At 46.4% G+C, this 12,348-nt stretch overlaps 2 protein-coding genes across 2 annotated transcripts; both read left to right on the forward strand.

Moving 5' to 3' along the window:
- The first annotated feature begins 3,888 nt into the window (after positions 1-3,888).
- Positions 3,889-5,058, forward strand: LOC125189861. The gene has a single exon (XM_048087090.1). The coding sequence runs from the start codon at positions 3,889-3,891 to the stop codon at positions 5,056-5,058; it is 1,170 nt and encodes a 389-aa protein (XP_047943047.1).
- A 579-nt stretch (positions 5,059-5,637) lies between these two features.
- On the forward strand, positions 5,638-7,263 carry LOC125189863. The gene is made up of 2 exons (XM_048087091.1): positions 5,638-5,964; positions 6,484-7,263. The coding sequence occupies exons 1-2, from the start codon at positions 5,638-5,640 to the stop codon at positions 7,261-7,263; spliced, it is 1,107 nt and encodes a 368-aa protein (XP_047943048.1).
- The last annotated feature ends 5,085 nt before the right edge of the window (positions 7,264-12,348 follow it).

The following is a 12,348-nucleotide window of genomic DNA, read 5'->3' on the forward strand; positions in this document are numbered from 1 at the left end:
AAATGGATCAGCCATTCGGGGTAGCGGTCTTTCCAAATCACCTTCCTAGAGACCGTCATCTACTCTGGTGCTCCTTATCTCCGTACTTCTTCGGTCAGGGACTAAACCTTCCTTCTCCTTGCTTATCACGGGGGGTACATCTTCATCATCCTTTATCACTGGACCATTATAGCCACGACCTGATCTCAGAGTAATCTAACTGATATTCGCTCGGTCAGGTGGTTTCACTGAGGCTGGTATCTTTCCTTCATTCCCTCGCATCTCACTCAACGAAGTAGCGATCTGAGACATTTACTTAGCTAACATGTCCATTGCAGCTTTCTGCTCCTGCTGTGCATCCTGAAGTTTATGCAACACGTCATTGTTGGATGCATGTTGTTCTGCATATGCTGTTGAGAGCTGACTAGGTCATTCACCATATCATCTAGATTCATCTCGGGTTTATAGTTGGGTTGGCTGGAACTCGATCCTTGACCATGGTTCGGCCCACTCCCCTGATTTTGGCGGAAGTTTCCTTGACCTCCCTGATTGTTGTTGCGCTGGTTTCCTGACCCTTGATTTCCTTGGTGGTTAGGCTGGAAATTCTGATAATTCCCGTTGGTGTTTCTCTTATGTGGTGGCATATAGGAGCTTCCTTGGTTGTTCTGGTTCGTATTGCCCCAATTAGGTTGGTTTCCTTGAGTTCGGTAGCCGCAGTTATTCTGCCCTTCTTGACTCCTCCCTGACCAGTTCGAGTTGTGATGCAACCCTTCTTAATTCCGGTTAGGCCAATTCTGTTGGTTCTCAGCTGGACCAGGATACTGAAGTTGAGGTTGTTGGTTCCCGTCAGTCCATCTAAAATAGGGGTTGTCTCTCTATGGGGCTTCTTTAATCTTCCATTGGTTGCAGCCTGTATACTGGTTATTCTGATTCCAATTTCCCATAGCGTTCGACTGGGCTTGGTATTCTCCATCGGTTGACGGACCATAATAGAGTTGGAGTTGATTATTTTCTTGACCTGGCAACTTCTCCTTCTCCTGTGAGACAGGGGAAATCTTGTTTTCAATTGCGCTTAGAAGTGTCCTTTCCAATCGATCTATTCTGTCACCCACTCATTCTCCTTCATGCTCTTTTACTGCATTTGTTGAGCTTCTTCTCATAAGAGTTCGCGGGTTATCATAGGCCTTCTTTACATCGATCAGCCTCCCCAAGAATTCTCTTGCTTCACTTGCTTTATTTTTGGTAAAATTCCCCACTCGAGGAATTCATCAAATCCTTTGACTCAGGGTTGGCTTCCTCATAAAACAGGTAGTAAGTTTCAGCTTCCATCATTCTGTGGTTGGGACAAACATCAAGTAATCCCTTAAATCGAGACTAATATTGACTCAAAGACTCATCATAGTCTGGCTTGCACTCCTGAATCTCCTTCTTAAGGGCATTGGTTTTGTTCGAAGGAAAGAAGTAATCCAGGAATTCCAACTTGAAATCCTTCCAGGTATGAATTGAGTCTGGTGGCAGCCTTAACAGCCATGTGTTGGCTTCTCTCTTCAAAGCGAACGGGATTGCGCGTAGGCGATAATCCTCCTCCGTCGCATCGTTTGGCCTCTTCTGGATGCTGCACAGCTTGCTGAACTCATTCAGGAATTCATATGGACAATCATTCACTGCAAAAGTAGGTAGAATGACTAGCACGTTCGTCTTTATGTCGATGGACCTTTGACTCTGATTTGAAACAATAGCATGAGCTGGTTAGCCATCTAGATGTGCAGTGAGCGAACCGATCTCAGGATCAGGATCAACTAAGTTTGCCATGTCACCAACTACTTACTCTTCTGTTTTTTTGAGTACTCTGTTTTTTATGACGACATAGGGTCCTCTCTGCCTGACGAATTCCAATCTTCGTCACTGTCTGATCCAAACGGAAACAAATTTCCTGTCGTTAACCCCGATCTGGTGGTGACCGTAGATGTTGACTCCTTGACCTGCCACCTCAACTGAACGTTTCTTGACCCAGACGAGTTACTCCAGTTTCCAATCCGTGAGCCTCTGTTCATATGATTTTTGTTAATACTACTGTCTACTTTTCATATGCCTCTGAGACACCTTGTCCCCTATTTTCACGAACACCACCACATGCCTATTATTCTCACACCTACTAGTCAGTAGAGTACCACCTTTATTTTCTTGCCTAGGTAAATTCTCAACCCAAGCGTGGTAGCTAACCAAAAACACATAGGAAAGTCACCGCAGTTATCCAAATGTGTCCATCCTTGTGGGATTCGACCCTTACCTCCACTATACTAATCAGTAGAAGTGGGTTGAGGAAACTTGTTTGAAGCCAGGTCCCGGTTGTCGTACCAACGACTCAGCTGGGTCAGGAATCTCTTCCTGATCAGTTGGATACACTCTGTATTTGCATACGTTGACCGAGGGAAACACCTGTAGAAAAAACCCTTCACCTGCTGTCAAAGAAAATAATACCTCAACCCACTACATTGTAACTTAGCATAGAGAAGCAAGGGTCGAACCCACAGAGACAGATAGGACGCGAGTGAGAGTTAAGAGGACTTTGGACTGGTTTGGCTGCTACCACGCAAACTTGGGTTGAGAACTTAACTACTAGACTCGGGAAGTGCAAATGATCTACTTTAACAGCCAGACCTAGGAAAAAGGAAAACATAATGAAAATAGACATGATGAAAACAAAGATCTAAACGGAGTAACACTTTAACGGCGAAATTTACCAAACCTAGTGAACAACTTTCCTAAAATGATTAGATAGACGAAGAACAGACTGTGGGGACCATTTCTCAAAACAGCAAAGGTACGAATGAAAAGTTGCAAATAACTAACTATGAATTAATTCACATCCATCTTCATATCTTCAACCGAATCAAGCATAAACATAATAAAACAGGGCAACAACTCAGATTGAAACAGAACATGACGATCCGAACGTCGGAAAAACACAAATCACCGGAAAATGCTTAGATCTACAACAGCTTGACGAAGTAAACTAAAAGCAGTAACTAAAAAACAATAACCATGCAAAATTCAACAGGTCTAACATTGGATGCTTCATCCGCTCCGGATCCAAGCCATCCACAACAAACCACAGCAAATTCCATCTCCGATCACTCCGATCTAACCAAATTCTTCTGATCAACTACAATTGCAACACAATCCAACTTCAACAAAACAAATCAAGTGCGAAAAGCATCCAAAGTAAAGCAACAATCAACACAAATACAAAACAAAAACAGGACATAAAATTCCATTGCTAAACGATTCAGAATTCAATGAGGATTCAACAACAAAACCAACGCCGAGCTTCGAACAGCGAAGACTTGGGGAAATTCAGAACAGATATTAAAACGAAAGCAGTAAATTATTTTTTCGCCTCACGTGGAGACGGTGGTACACAACAGAAACTCAAAAAACGAAGGATTTTTGGCTTTTTAAACCAAAACCTTTCCCCAAATTCCGGTTTTTCCCATGAACTATAAGATTTGTTTTTAAAACCACGAACTTTCATTTCATTAGGATTTTCCCAACCCGACCCGAATAACACATTTCTGGTGAGAAGTTATCGAAAAAATGACATGGACGGCGGATATAGAACCTTAATACGACGTCGTTTTATGACTCAATCACATTTAAACATTACCCAAACTCACATAAAATCTAATACAGCTAGCCAATTAAACCCTAAAATCGAATTCTGGCATCTTCGCTCATCCGCACACTTCGAAATTAGGCGTCTTCGTTCTATCTCAGGTAGGTGAGGAGGTTGCTTTTGGGCGTCCTCGTTTTGGGCGTGCCGGCTGTGGATGTCCTGGCATTGCGAAAGAAGATCTAGAGTACCAACTTCCGGAGCTTCCACCCCAACCAGTAAGAACACTAGTGAGAATGACTGACCAAGGTGAGGATGATCCCGAGCTCGCAACACTTACTGCACATGCCGACGGAGATCCCCCACAAGCCATAGTGGTTACCCCAGGCCAGACCGCCTGTGATGTGAAACCCCACGTGATTGCAATCCTACCAACGTACTGTGGGAAGAGTTACGAGGGACCCTACGAGTTCTTAAATGAGTTCTGCAAGATCTGTAAGGCGCAGAGGCGGCCAGCAGGAGCAAGCGAGGATGATTACAGACTGAAGGCCCTACCTTTTGTCTTAAAGGGAGAGGCCAACACCTGGTTCATGCGCCTTCCAGCCGACTCCATCAATACATGGGCCGATTTCAAGTCAGTCTTCCTAGCCGAGTTCTTCCCATCTTCAAAGACAAGTGCATTGAAGAGGAAAATATCGTGCATAAGGCAAGAATATGATGAAACCCTGAGCGAGTACTGGGAGAAGTACATGAGTCTTCTGGAGTCGTGCCCTAACCATCGCATGAAGGAGATAGAGGTGCACCACACCTTCTATGAGGGGATGAACAAGGAGACCAAGGATCTGGCGAATTCATCATACGGAGGAGATTTCACCCAGTTGAGAGTCAGTGAAGCCAAAAAGGTGTTACGCAAGCTGTTGAATGCGAAGAAAACGTATGATAACGCAAAGGATGGGTACAGCAGAGAAAGGGTAGCAAGTGCTTCGGCTACTGACCAGGAGGAACGAATGGATTTGAAGATGGAGGAATTAAAGAAGGAGTTGTTGACTGCAATCAAGCAGAACACTCCACCACCTTCTCCGACTGGAGGCAAAAAGGCCCCAGAACTACCAAATGATCAGCCGGACAACTCGCTAGATGTGGAGCAAGCAAATGCCGCAGGATACTACAATTCCAACGGCAATTGGATTCCGGGAAGGCAGAGGGATGCACCATGGAGGGACCACCAAAACTTTCGATGGGGAGATGGAAATCAGAATCAGAACCAAAATCAGGCTCCAAATCAACCCAACCCCCACCCGAACCAAAATTCCAACCGTGGCCCAACAAACCCTGACTACCAGTCTAACTGGGTAGGAAGAAACCAGCATCCTCAGAACCAAAACCCTCAAAACCAGAACCCGAACCCCGCCTATGTGCCACCCCATCAGCGAAACAACCGTAACCAAAACCGTGAACCAATTTAACCCAGGGCCTCCACATAACACCCACAACCAAAACCAAAATCAATACCAGCACAACCACGACCAGTACAACCCTCCTGCCCAAGATAACCAGTACCCACAGAACCAAAACCAACAAAATTTCTCGGGCTACCAGTCAAACCCACCACCCCACAAGTATAACCAGCACCAGGGCTCGAACCAATTCCATCACCCAAACAGGTCGAGGAGGTCTATGGAGGACATGATGGGAGAGATGCTTGCTTCGCAGCAAAGCATTAAAAGCCACTTGCAGTCCAATAATGAAACAATGCAAGGAATGCAAAACGCCCAGAAGGAGCATAGGGCAAATATGGATATGATGAACAGGCAGTTGGCCCAACTCGCTAACTCGGTGGGCGAAATGAAAGGGAACTCAGGGAAACTCCCATCTACAGTCCATGTACCTGAAAAGGCAAATGTGAGTAAAATCACACTGCGGTCCGGAACAGCCTATAATGGACCTCAACTCAAGAACCCTACTGGGGAGTCTAGTGGAGCAAGGGTGCTGAGCAACACCGTCTCAGCGGAAGAGCTCAAGATGCCTCTGCCTCAGATGGAGGAATGGGGGGAGAAACACAACCTGGAAATAAGCAACCGGAAGGAGCAATGCCCACATCGGAACCTCAAACCCAGGAGGAACCAAGGGAAAGTCCACAAGGACTAACTGGAGAGGCTAAAGGAGAAAAACCGTTTCCATATCGGTTTGTGACAAAGAGGAAGAAAGAAAACCCTGTGGATTTCATGTCGATTTTTGGAAAGCTGGATGTCACCATACCATTCCTCCAAGCCGTGAGACTGCCCCCTTTGGGGAAGTTTATAAAGGAGTTCATAGCCGGAAAGGCCCAGGAGGATGGAAAAATCATGGTGGAAGGAATAGCGTCAGCCATTGTACAGGAGAAACTACCACCCAAGAGAGCCGACCCAGGTATGTTTACTTTACCCATAACAATTGGAGATGTGAAAATCGAGCATGCAATGTGTGATTTAGGAGCATCTATCAATGTTATGCCGTTATCCATTTATAATCGGTTAAAGGGGGTAAAGTTGTCAAATACTAGGGTGTTGATCCAACTGGCTGATAGGTCATGTATAAATCCTGAGGGTGTGTTAGAAAATGTGTTGGTCAGGATACAAAACTTTACTTATCCCGCTGATTTTTATGTCATTAAAATGAGTGAACCAGAAGCTAGGGAGTCTAGCGGGATATTGTTAGGAAGACCATTTTTAAGAACGGCTAAGACAATTGTGGATATGGCTGAGGGGACAATCTGCATTGACTTTAATGGTGAGAAATTTGTTTTTGACATCAATGAAGCCATGAAAAAACCAATAGATTCTGAAAATCTATGTTATGTTGATGTAATTGACCCCTTAGTCCAAGAATTTCTTGAGACCGAATTATTGCAGGAAAAGCTCCAAGCCTTGGATGTGTATGCCCAAGCTGATGTGGAAGCAGCTGCATGGTGTGATCTGATCAGTAGCCGAGGGTTGACTGACGAAGAGATCGAAGAAGCAATTACGGAGTTTTGTCAGAAGTCGGAACTAGCGGGATCCGTAGGGGCCTTACTACCAGCCAGTGTGGAGGAAAAATCAGATGTTGAACAAGAGCAAGAGGAGGATTCAAGGAAGAACCCTCTACCTACAGACACACTACCCCCGCAAGTGGAGTTGAAAAAGTTGCCAGCGAACCTTAAGTATGCCTACCTCGGGGAGGAAGACTCATTCCCTGTAATCATCAATAGCGGGCTGACTGAAGAGCAAGAGGCAAGACTACTAACTGTGCTGAGCAAAAACAAGAAGGCTATTGGATGGAGCCTTACGGACCTGGTAGGTATAAGCCCGGACGTCTGCATGCACCACATTAGGCTAGAGGATGGATTCAAGGCACATAGAGATTCTCAAAGAAAGGTGAACCCAAACATGCGGGAAGAGATACTGAAGGAAATCTTGAAGTTACTCTCACTGGGCATTATATACTCGGTACCAGATAGTGAATGGGTCAGCCCAATCCATATGGTCCCCAAGAAATCAGGGATCCAGGTGGTTAAGAATGAGAGGAATGAGCTAGTGCCCACCAGACTAGTCACTGGATGGCGAATGTGTATAGATTATCGAAAGCTGAACACTGCAACCAGGAAGGACCATTTCCCCCTGCCAGTCATCGATCAAATGCTTTGGAGCGACTAGCTGGGAGGAAATACTTCTGCTTTTTGGATGGGTACAATGGTAACTTTCAAATCTACGTGAACCCGGAGGACCAGGATAAGACTACGTTCACCTGTCCGTTTGGAACCTATGTGTATAGGTAGGGGTGAGCTAAATAATCGAAAACCGAATATCCGAACCGAACCAAACCAAAATTTTGAAATTCGATTCGGTTTTTTCGGTTTTTCGGTTCGGTTCGGTTTTAAAAATACAAAAATTTCAGTTTTTCGGTTTGGTTCGGTTTGGGCGAACGGTGCATGATGAGCATATTCTCGGATTTGATTGAAGATTGTATAGAGATCTTTATGGATGATTTCACTGTCTATGGAGACTCTTTCGACTCGTGCTTGCAACATTTGGATGTGGTACTAGAAAGGTGCCAAGCAAAGAGTCTGGTTTTAAATTTTGAGAAATGCCACTTTATGGTTACAGAAGGAATTGTCTTAGGACACGTGGTGTCAGAAAAGGGGATCCAGGTGGATCAAGCTAAGGTGGATGTCATATCCAAACTACCCTTCCCTACTGATCAGAAAGGAATAAGAGGTTTTCTTGGCCATGCTGGATTTTATCGAAGATTTATCAAGGATTTCGCCAAGATTGCCCAACCCCTTACCAGACTTCTCCAGAACGAGGTGGAGTTCGTTTTCGACGAGCATTGCAAGGCTGCTTTCAACCTCCTTAAGGAAAAATTGATTTCTGCACCGATTATTCAGGCTCCTAACTGGGATCACCCCTTCGAGGTGATGTGCGATGCTAGTGACTATGCAGTGGGGGCCGTACTGGGTCAGAAGATCGATGGGAAAAGGTACGTGATATTCTATGCATCTAAGACCTTGAATCAAGCCCAACGGAATTATGACACCACCGAGAAGGAGATGTTGGCGGTTGTCTATTCATTCGAAAAGTTCAGGCAGTACCTACTGGGATCCAGAGTCATCGTCTATACTGATCATGCGGCGATTAAGTATCTCATTGCGAAGAAGGAGTCAAAACCCCGACTGATCAGATGGGTGCTGCTTTTACAAGAATTCGATTGGGAGGTAGAAGACAAAAAGGGGGTTGAAAACAAAGTAGCGGACCACTTGAGCAGAATAATACAAGAAGGGAACAGTGAGGATGTGAGAGATCGATTCCCGGAAGAGCATTTATGTGAAGTGATTTTCTCCGCAAGGAAGATCGATTGGGAAGAAGTGATGAGACTTACTGGGCAGGACGTAACAACCAAGGGCAAGGAGAAAGTAGGACAGGAACCCTGGTATGCGGACTTGGCAAACTACCTAGTGACGGGGGAGCTACCAATGGTGCCAAACGTGACAAAGGCTCAGAGGATGAAGATCAAGAGCGAAGCAAAGTATTATTTCTGGGACGACCCATACTTGTGGAAGGCAGGAACCGACCAGGTCATTAGGAGATGTGTTCCTGACTGGGAGCAACGGGATGTACTAACGCACTGCCACTCCTTGGCATGTGGAGGACATTTCGGGCCAAGGAAGACTGCCAGGAAGGTGCTAGATAGCGGATTCTACTGGCCAACCCTGAATAGAGATGCATACGAGTTCTGCAAGGGCTGTGACCGTTGCCAACTGACCGGTGGGATCTCCGCGAGGGATGAAATGCCGCAAGTTCCAGTAATTGTTTGTGAGGTGTTCGACATCTGGGGTATGGACTTCATGGGTCCTTTTCCCTCATCTTATGGGAACTCCTACATCCTGGTGGCAGTTGACTATGTATCAAAGTGGATAGAAGCCAAAGCCACAAGCACTTGTGAATCTAAAGAAGTCACCAAGTTCCTCAAGAGTCATATATTCAGCCGATTTGGGATACCAAGGGCAATCATCTCCGATCAAGGGACTCACTTCTGCAACCGAACGGTCGAAGCATTGATGAAGAAGTACGGAGTTCATCACCGCCTATCTAGTCCTTACCACCCTCAAGCCAACGGGCAAGCAGAGATCTCAAACAGGGAAATAAAGAGCATTTTAGAGAAGACAGTCAACCCCTCCAGAAAAGATTGGAGCACAAGGTTGGAAGATGCTCTGTGGGCATATCGGACAGCCTACAAAACTCCTATCGGGATGTCCCCCTATCGCATCGTCTTTGGGAAGATGTGTCACTTGCCAGTAGGAATTGAACACCGAGCATACTGGGCAGTTCAGCAGGTTAACGTGGATGCTAAGGCCTGTGAAGAGGAAAGGAAGCTACAACTACAAGAGCTGGAAGAACTCAGATTGGAGTCGTTCGACTCAGCCATGTGGTACAAGGAGAAAACAAAGATGTGGCACGACAAAAATCTGAGAACCAAGGATCTCCAAGTTGGTCAGAAAGTACTACTCTTCCAGTCAAGATTGAAGCTAATGCCTGGGAAACTCAAGTCCAAATGGGCAGGACCTTACATTATCACTGCACTACGTGCTAATGGAGCGGTCGAGATTTCAGGGAGTATCCCTAACTCTGAACCTTTTGTCGTTAATGGGCATAGATTAAAAATATATAGAGAAAATGAAGAGATGTGTGTAGTGGAAGAAATTCCACTACATCTCAATAGCGTCTAAATGACCAGTAGAAAAGGGGTTTGGAGTTCCACCTGGTCAACGTAATATGATTTGTGCTTATTGACCAGGTAAAACTTTAAATACCCTTAGTAATGATGTAAATATTGTGAATATTTAGTAATTTAACTTAAGTTAAGAAAGAAAAACAACAAAAAGATTTTCGGATCTTAAATATTAATTCAGAGTCCGTACTGACCACGAAGATACCACTTGGGTGAAACTCTGAATTATATTTAAGAGCCATTTATTTGCTTTATTTCTATTTTTGGCTAGTTGAGAGGGAGGTATAGAGTGAAATTTGAATTTTGGTGCGTGTTGCAGCTTTGCAGGCGAGTGCAGAGACTGGGAGGGCGCGTGGAGCAGAGACGTGACAGGGGACGTCCAATCAGCTGCGAGAACGCCCAACCGCCTCCCACCGAAGCGTCGCAACCCGGCAACCGCCTACAACCGGTCAAAACCCTCAACTGCCCACCCCTCTATAAAACACCCCACCGCCTACTCCCCTTCACTTTACAAACCCTTACCTGCATTCTCTCACCCACAACCACCACCCCACTCCGAAAACTACCACCCACTACGAAAACCACCGTGAATCACTACCGGAAAAAGAGAACCACCACCGATACAGACCATGGCGAAGAGAAAGGCAACCAACAACCCAACATCTACCACCGGCGAAGACCCGCCAGAAGTCCGAGCGACAGCCGAATCGCAGCCGCCAAGTCCACAACGATCACAGCCAACGCCGACGACACAAATTCCGGCAATGGTTCCTTTAGACGCACTGGCAGCGTATCTAAGGCAACAAGACCCGAACAAAGATTGGACAGCGACCCTGGCCGGATTTAGCCTGACCGGAGGAATGCCGGCGACACCAAACCCTACCCCAACTGCAACCACAGTAAACCCACCCACCACCACCCCAAAAACCTCAAATCCGACATCCGAAAAGACCTCCCCAACAGTAACTGCACAATCAGAACCCTCTCACCCTTCTCCCATACACCAACAAACAGAGCCGCTCGACGTTAGCCCTCTTTCCGCCTATCAAGATCCCAACTGGGGAGAAACAGAGGAAAAGGAGAGCGGAGGGGGAGTAAGCGAGGGCGAGAAGGATGAAGCAGAGAAAGAGGAGATAGACCTGAACGAAATGGCCAAGAAGCAAGGGTTAATGACGGATGATGAGTTCCAAGCGGTTTTGGGCAAGGGAGATAGGATCGTGGTAAACCCTGAAGGGGTGGCTGAGGTACTGGACCTCGCATCCCAGGTAGTAGGAAGGGGGGGAACAACCATGGAAGCAGAGGAGTCGGAGGGGGTAGTCCACCAATCAGTGGAGGAAAGGACAGAAGAACAACCGGAAAAAGCTGAACAACTTGAGGAGGAGAGGCAAGAGCCAGACACACATCAAGAGGAAGCCTCAGTGGTAACTAAACCCAAGCCAGTAAAGAGGAGGCTAGTGTTGAAAAACGACCCCAAGGCAGAAAGGCAGAAACCCCAAAGAGTGTCACAGAGATGCTTAGGAAAGTGGAAGTCCAACAAGGCAGGAGCAAAACCTGGGGAGGAGCCCTCGAAAGCTAGCCAGAAGGACACCCAAATGGCAACAGGGACAGTATCATCAACGCCGACTGACCAGAAGGAGGCTGACAAGGTGGCTGAGGGTCTGGACCTCGCATCAGAGTCAGTAGGTCGGGAGGAGGCGACAAGAAGTGATACTAGTACCCGTGCGGTGACCGAGCCTACCACCCAGGAGGACGTTTCAACACAAGCAGATGAAGAAGCAGAGGCAATGGAAATCGAAGAAGCCAAGTAAATCCAAGAAAGGAAGAGAAAGGGGAAGGCCCCTGCCAAGAAGAAACAAGCCGTAAAGAAACAGCGAACTGCCAATGCTAGCATAGTGATCAGAGAGCCGGAAGGGAGAGGGAGATTAAGCGACAGCGACTACACTTCCAGCGAGGAGTCTGACTCGGAGAGTGATATCTCTCTAGAAGGGGAAGAATACCATGAGCAGCAGCTCCCCGACAACCACCATGAACTAGTCCACCCTCCGGTAGAGAGGATCGTGTACCGACGGTGGAGGGTAGAGCTCACTGATGAGCTCATGGAGGACATGAAGCACTACGACACCAAAAAGCTTCAAGACGCATTTGACGATAAGGAAGATAGCAGCAAGCAGGTCAAATGCGGAAAGGTACTCCACATACCCTCTTTGGATGAGTTATCTGTTCGTGATTCCTTCCTGGCAGTATGGAAGCATTGGGTTTTGAATGGCTGTTAGAGAATAAGGACCCAGAGATATCTGTGAGATTAGCAAAGGAGTTCTTCATCACGTTTAGGTTCCAAGTCACTACGGACCTAGACGAGGTGTCAATTTTCTTTAGAATATTCGGTGGAGAACTGTCCATGAGTCTTATAGAGTGGACTGTGCGACTGGGTATGTGTAGCCTGGAGGAGGCTATAGGACCAGAATGGAGAAGCCGTGAAAGGGGGTACCGAGGAGACACATAGACTTTGAGCC

This window comes from Salvia hispanica, chromosome 5 (assembly GCF_023119035.1).
Source record: "Salvia hispanica cultivar TCC Black 2014 chromosome 5, UniMelb_Shisp_WGS_1.0, whole genome shotgun sequence".
Lineage (NCBI taxonomy): Eukaryota > Viridiplantae > Streptophyta > Magnoliopsida > Lamiales > Lamiaceae > Salvia > Salvia hispanica.

What these genes read in the sequence shown, in the direction of transcription:
- LOC125189861 (XM_048087090.1), top strand. Translation starts at nt 3,889, where the DNA reads ATGACTGACCAAGGTGAGGATGATCCCGAGCTCGCAACACTTACTGCA.
- LOC125189863 (XM_048087091.1), top strand. Translation starts at nt 5,638, where the DNA reads ATGGGGGGAGAAACACAACCTGGAAATAAGCAACCGGAAGGAGCAATG. An exon ending in AAGGAATAGCGTCAGCCATT is followed by an intron (nt 5,965 to 6,483) that starts GTACAGGAGAAA and finishes GAATTATTGCAG; the next exon opens with GAAAAGCTCCAAGCCTTGGA.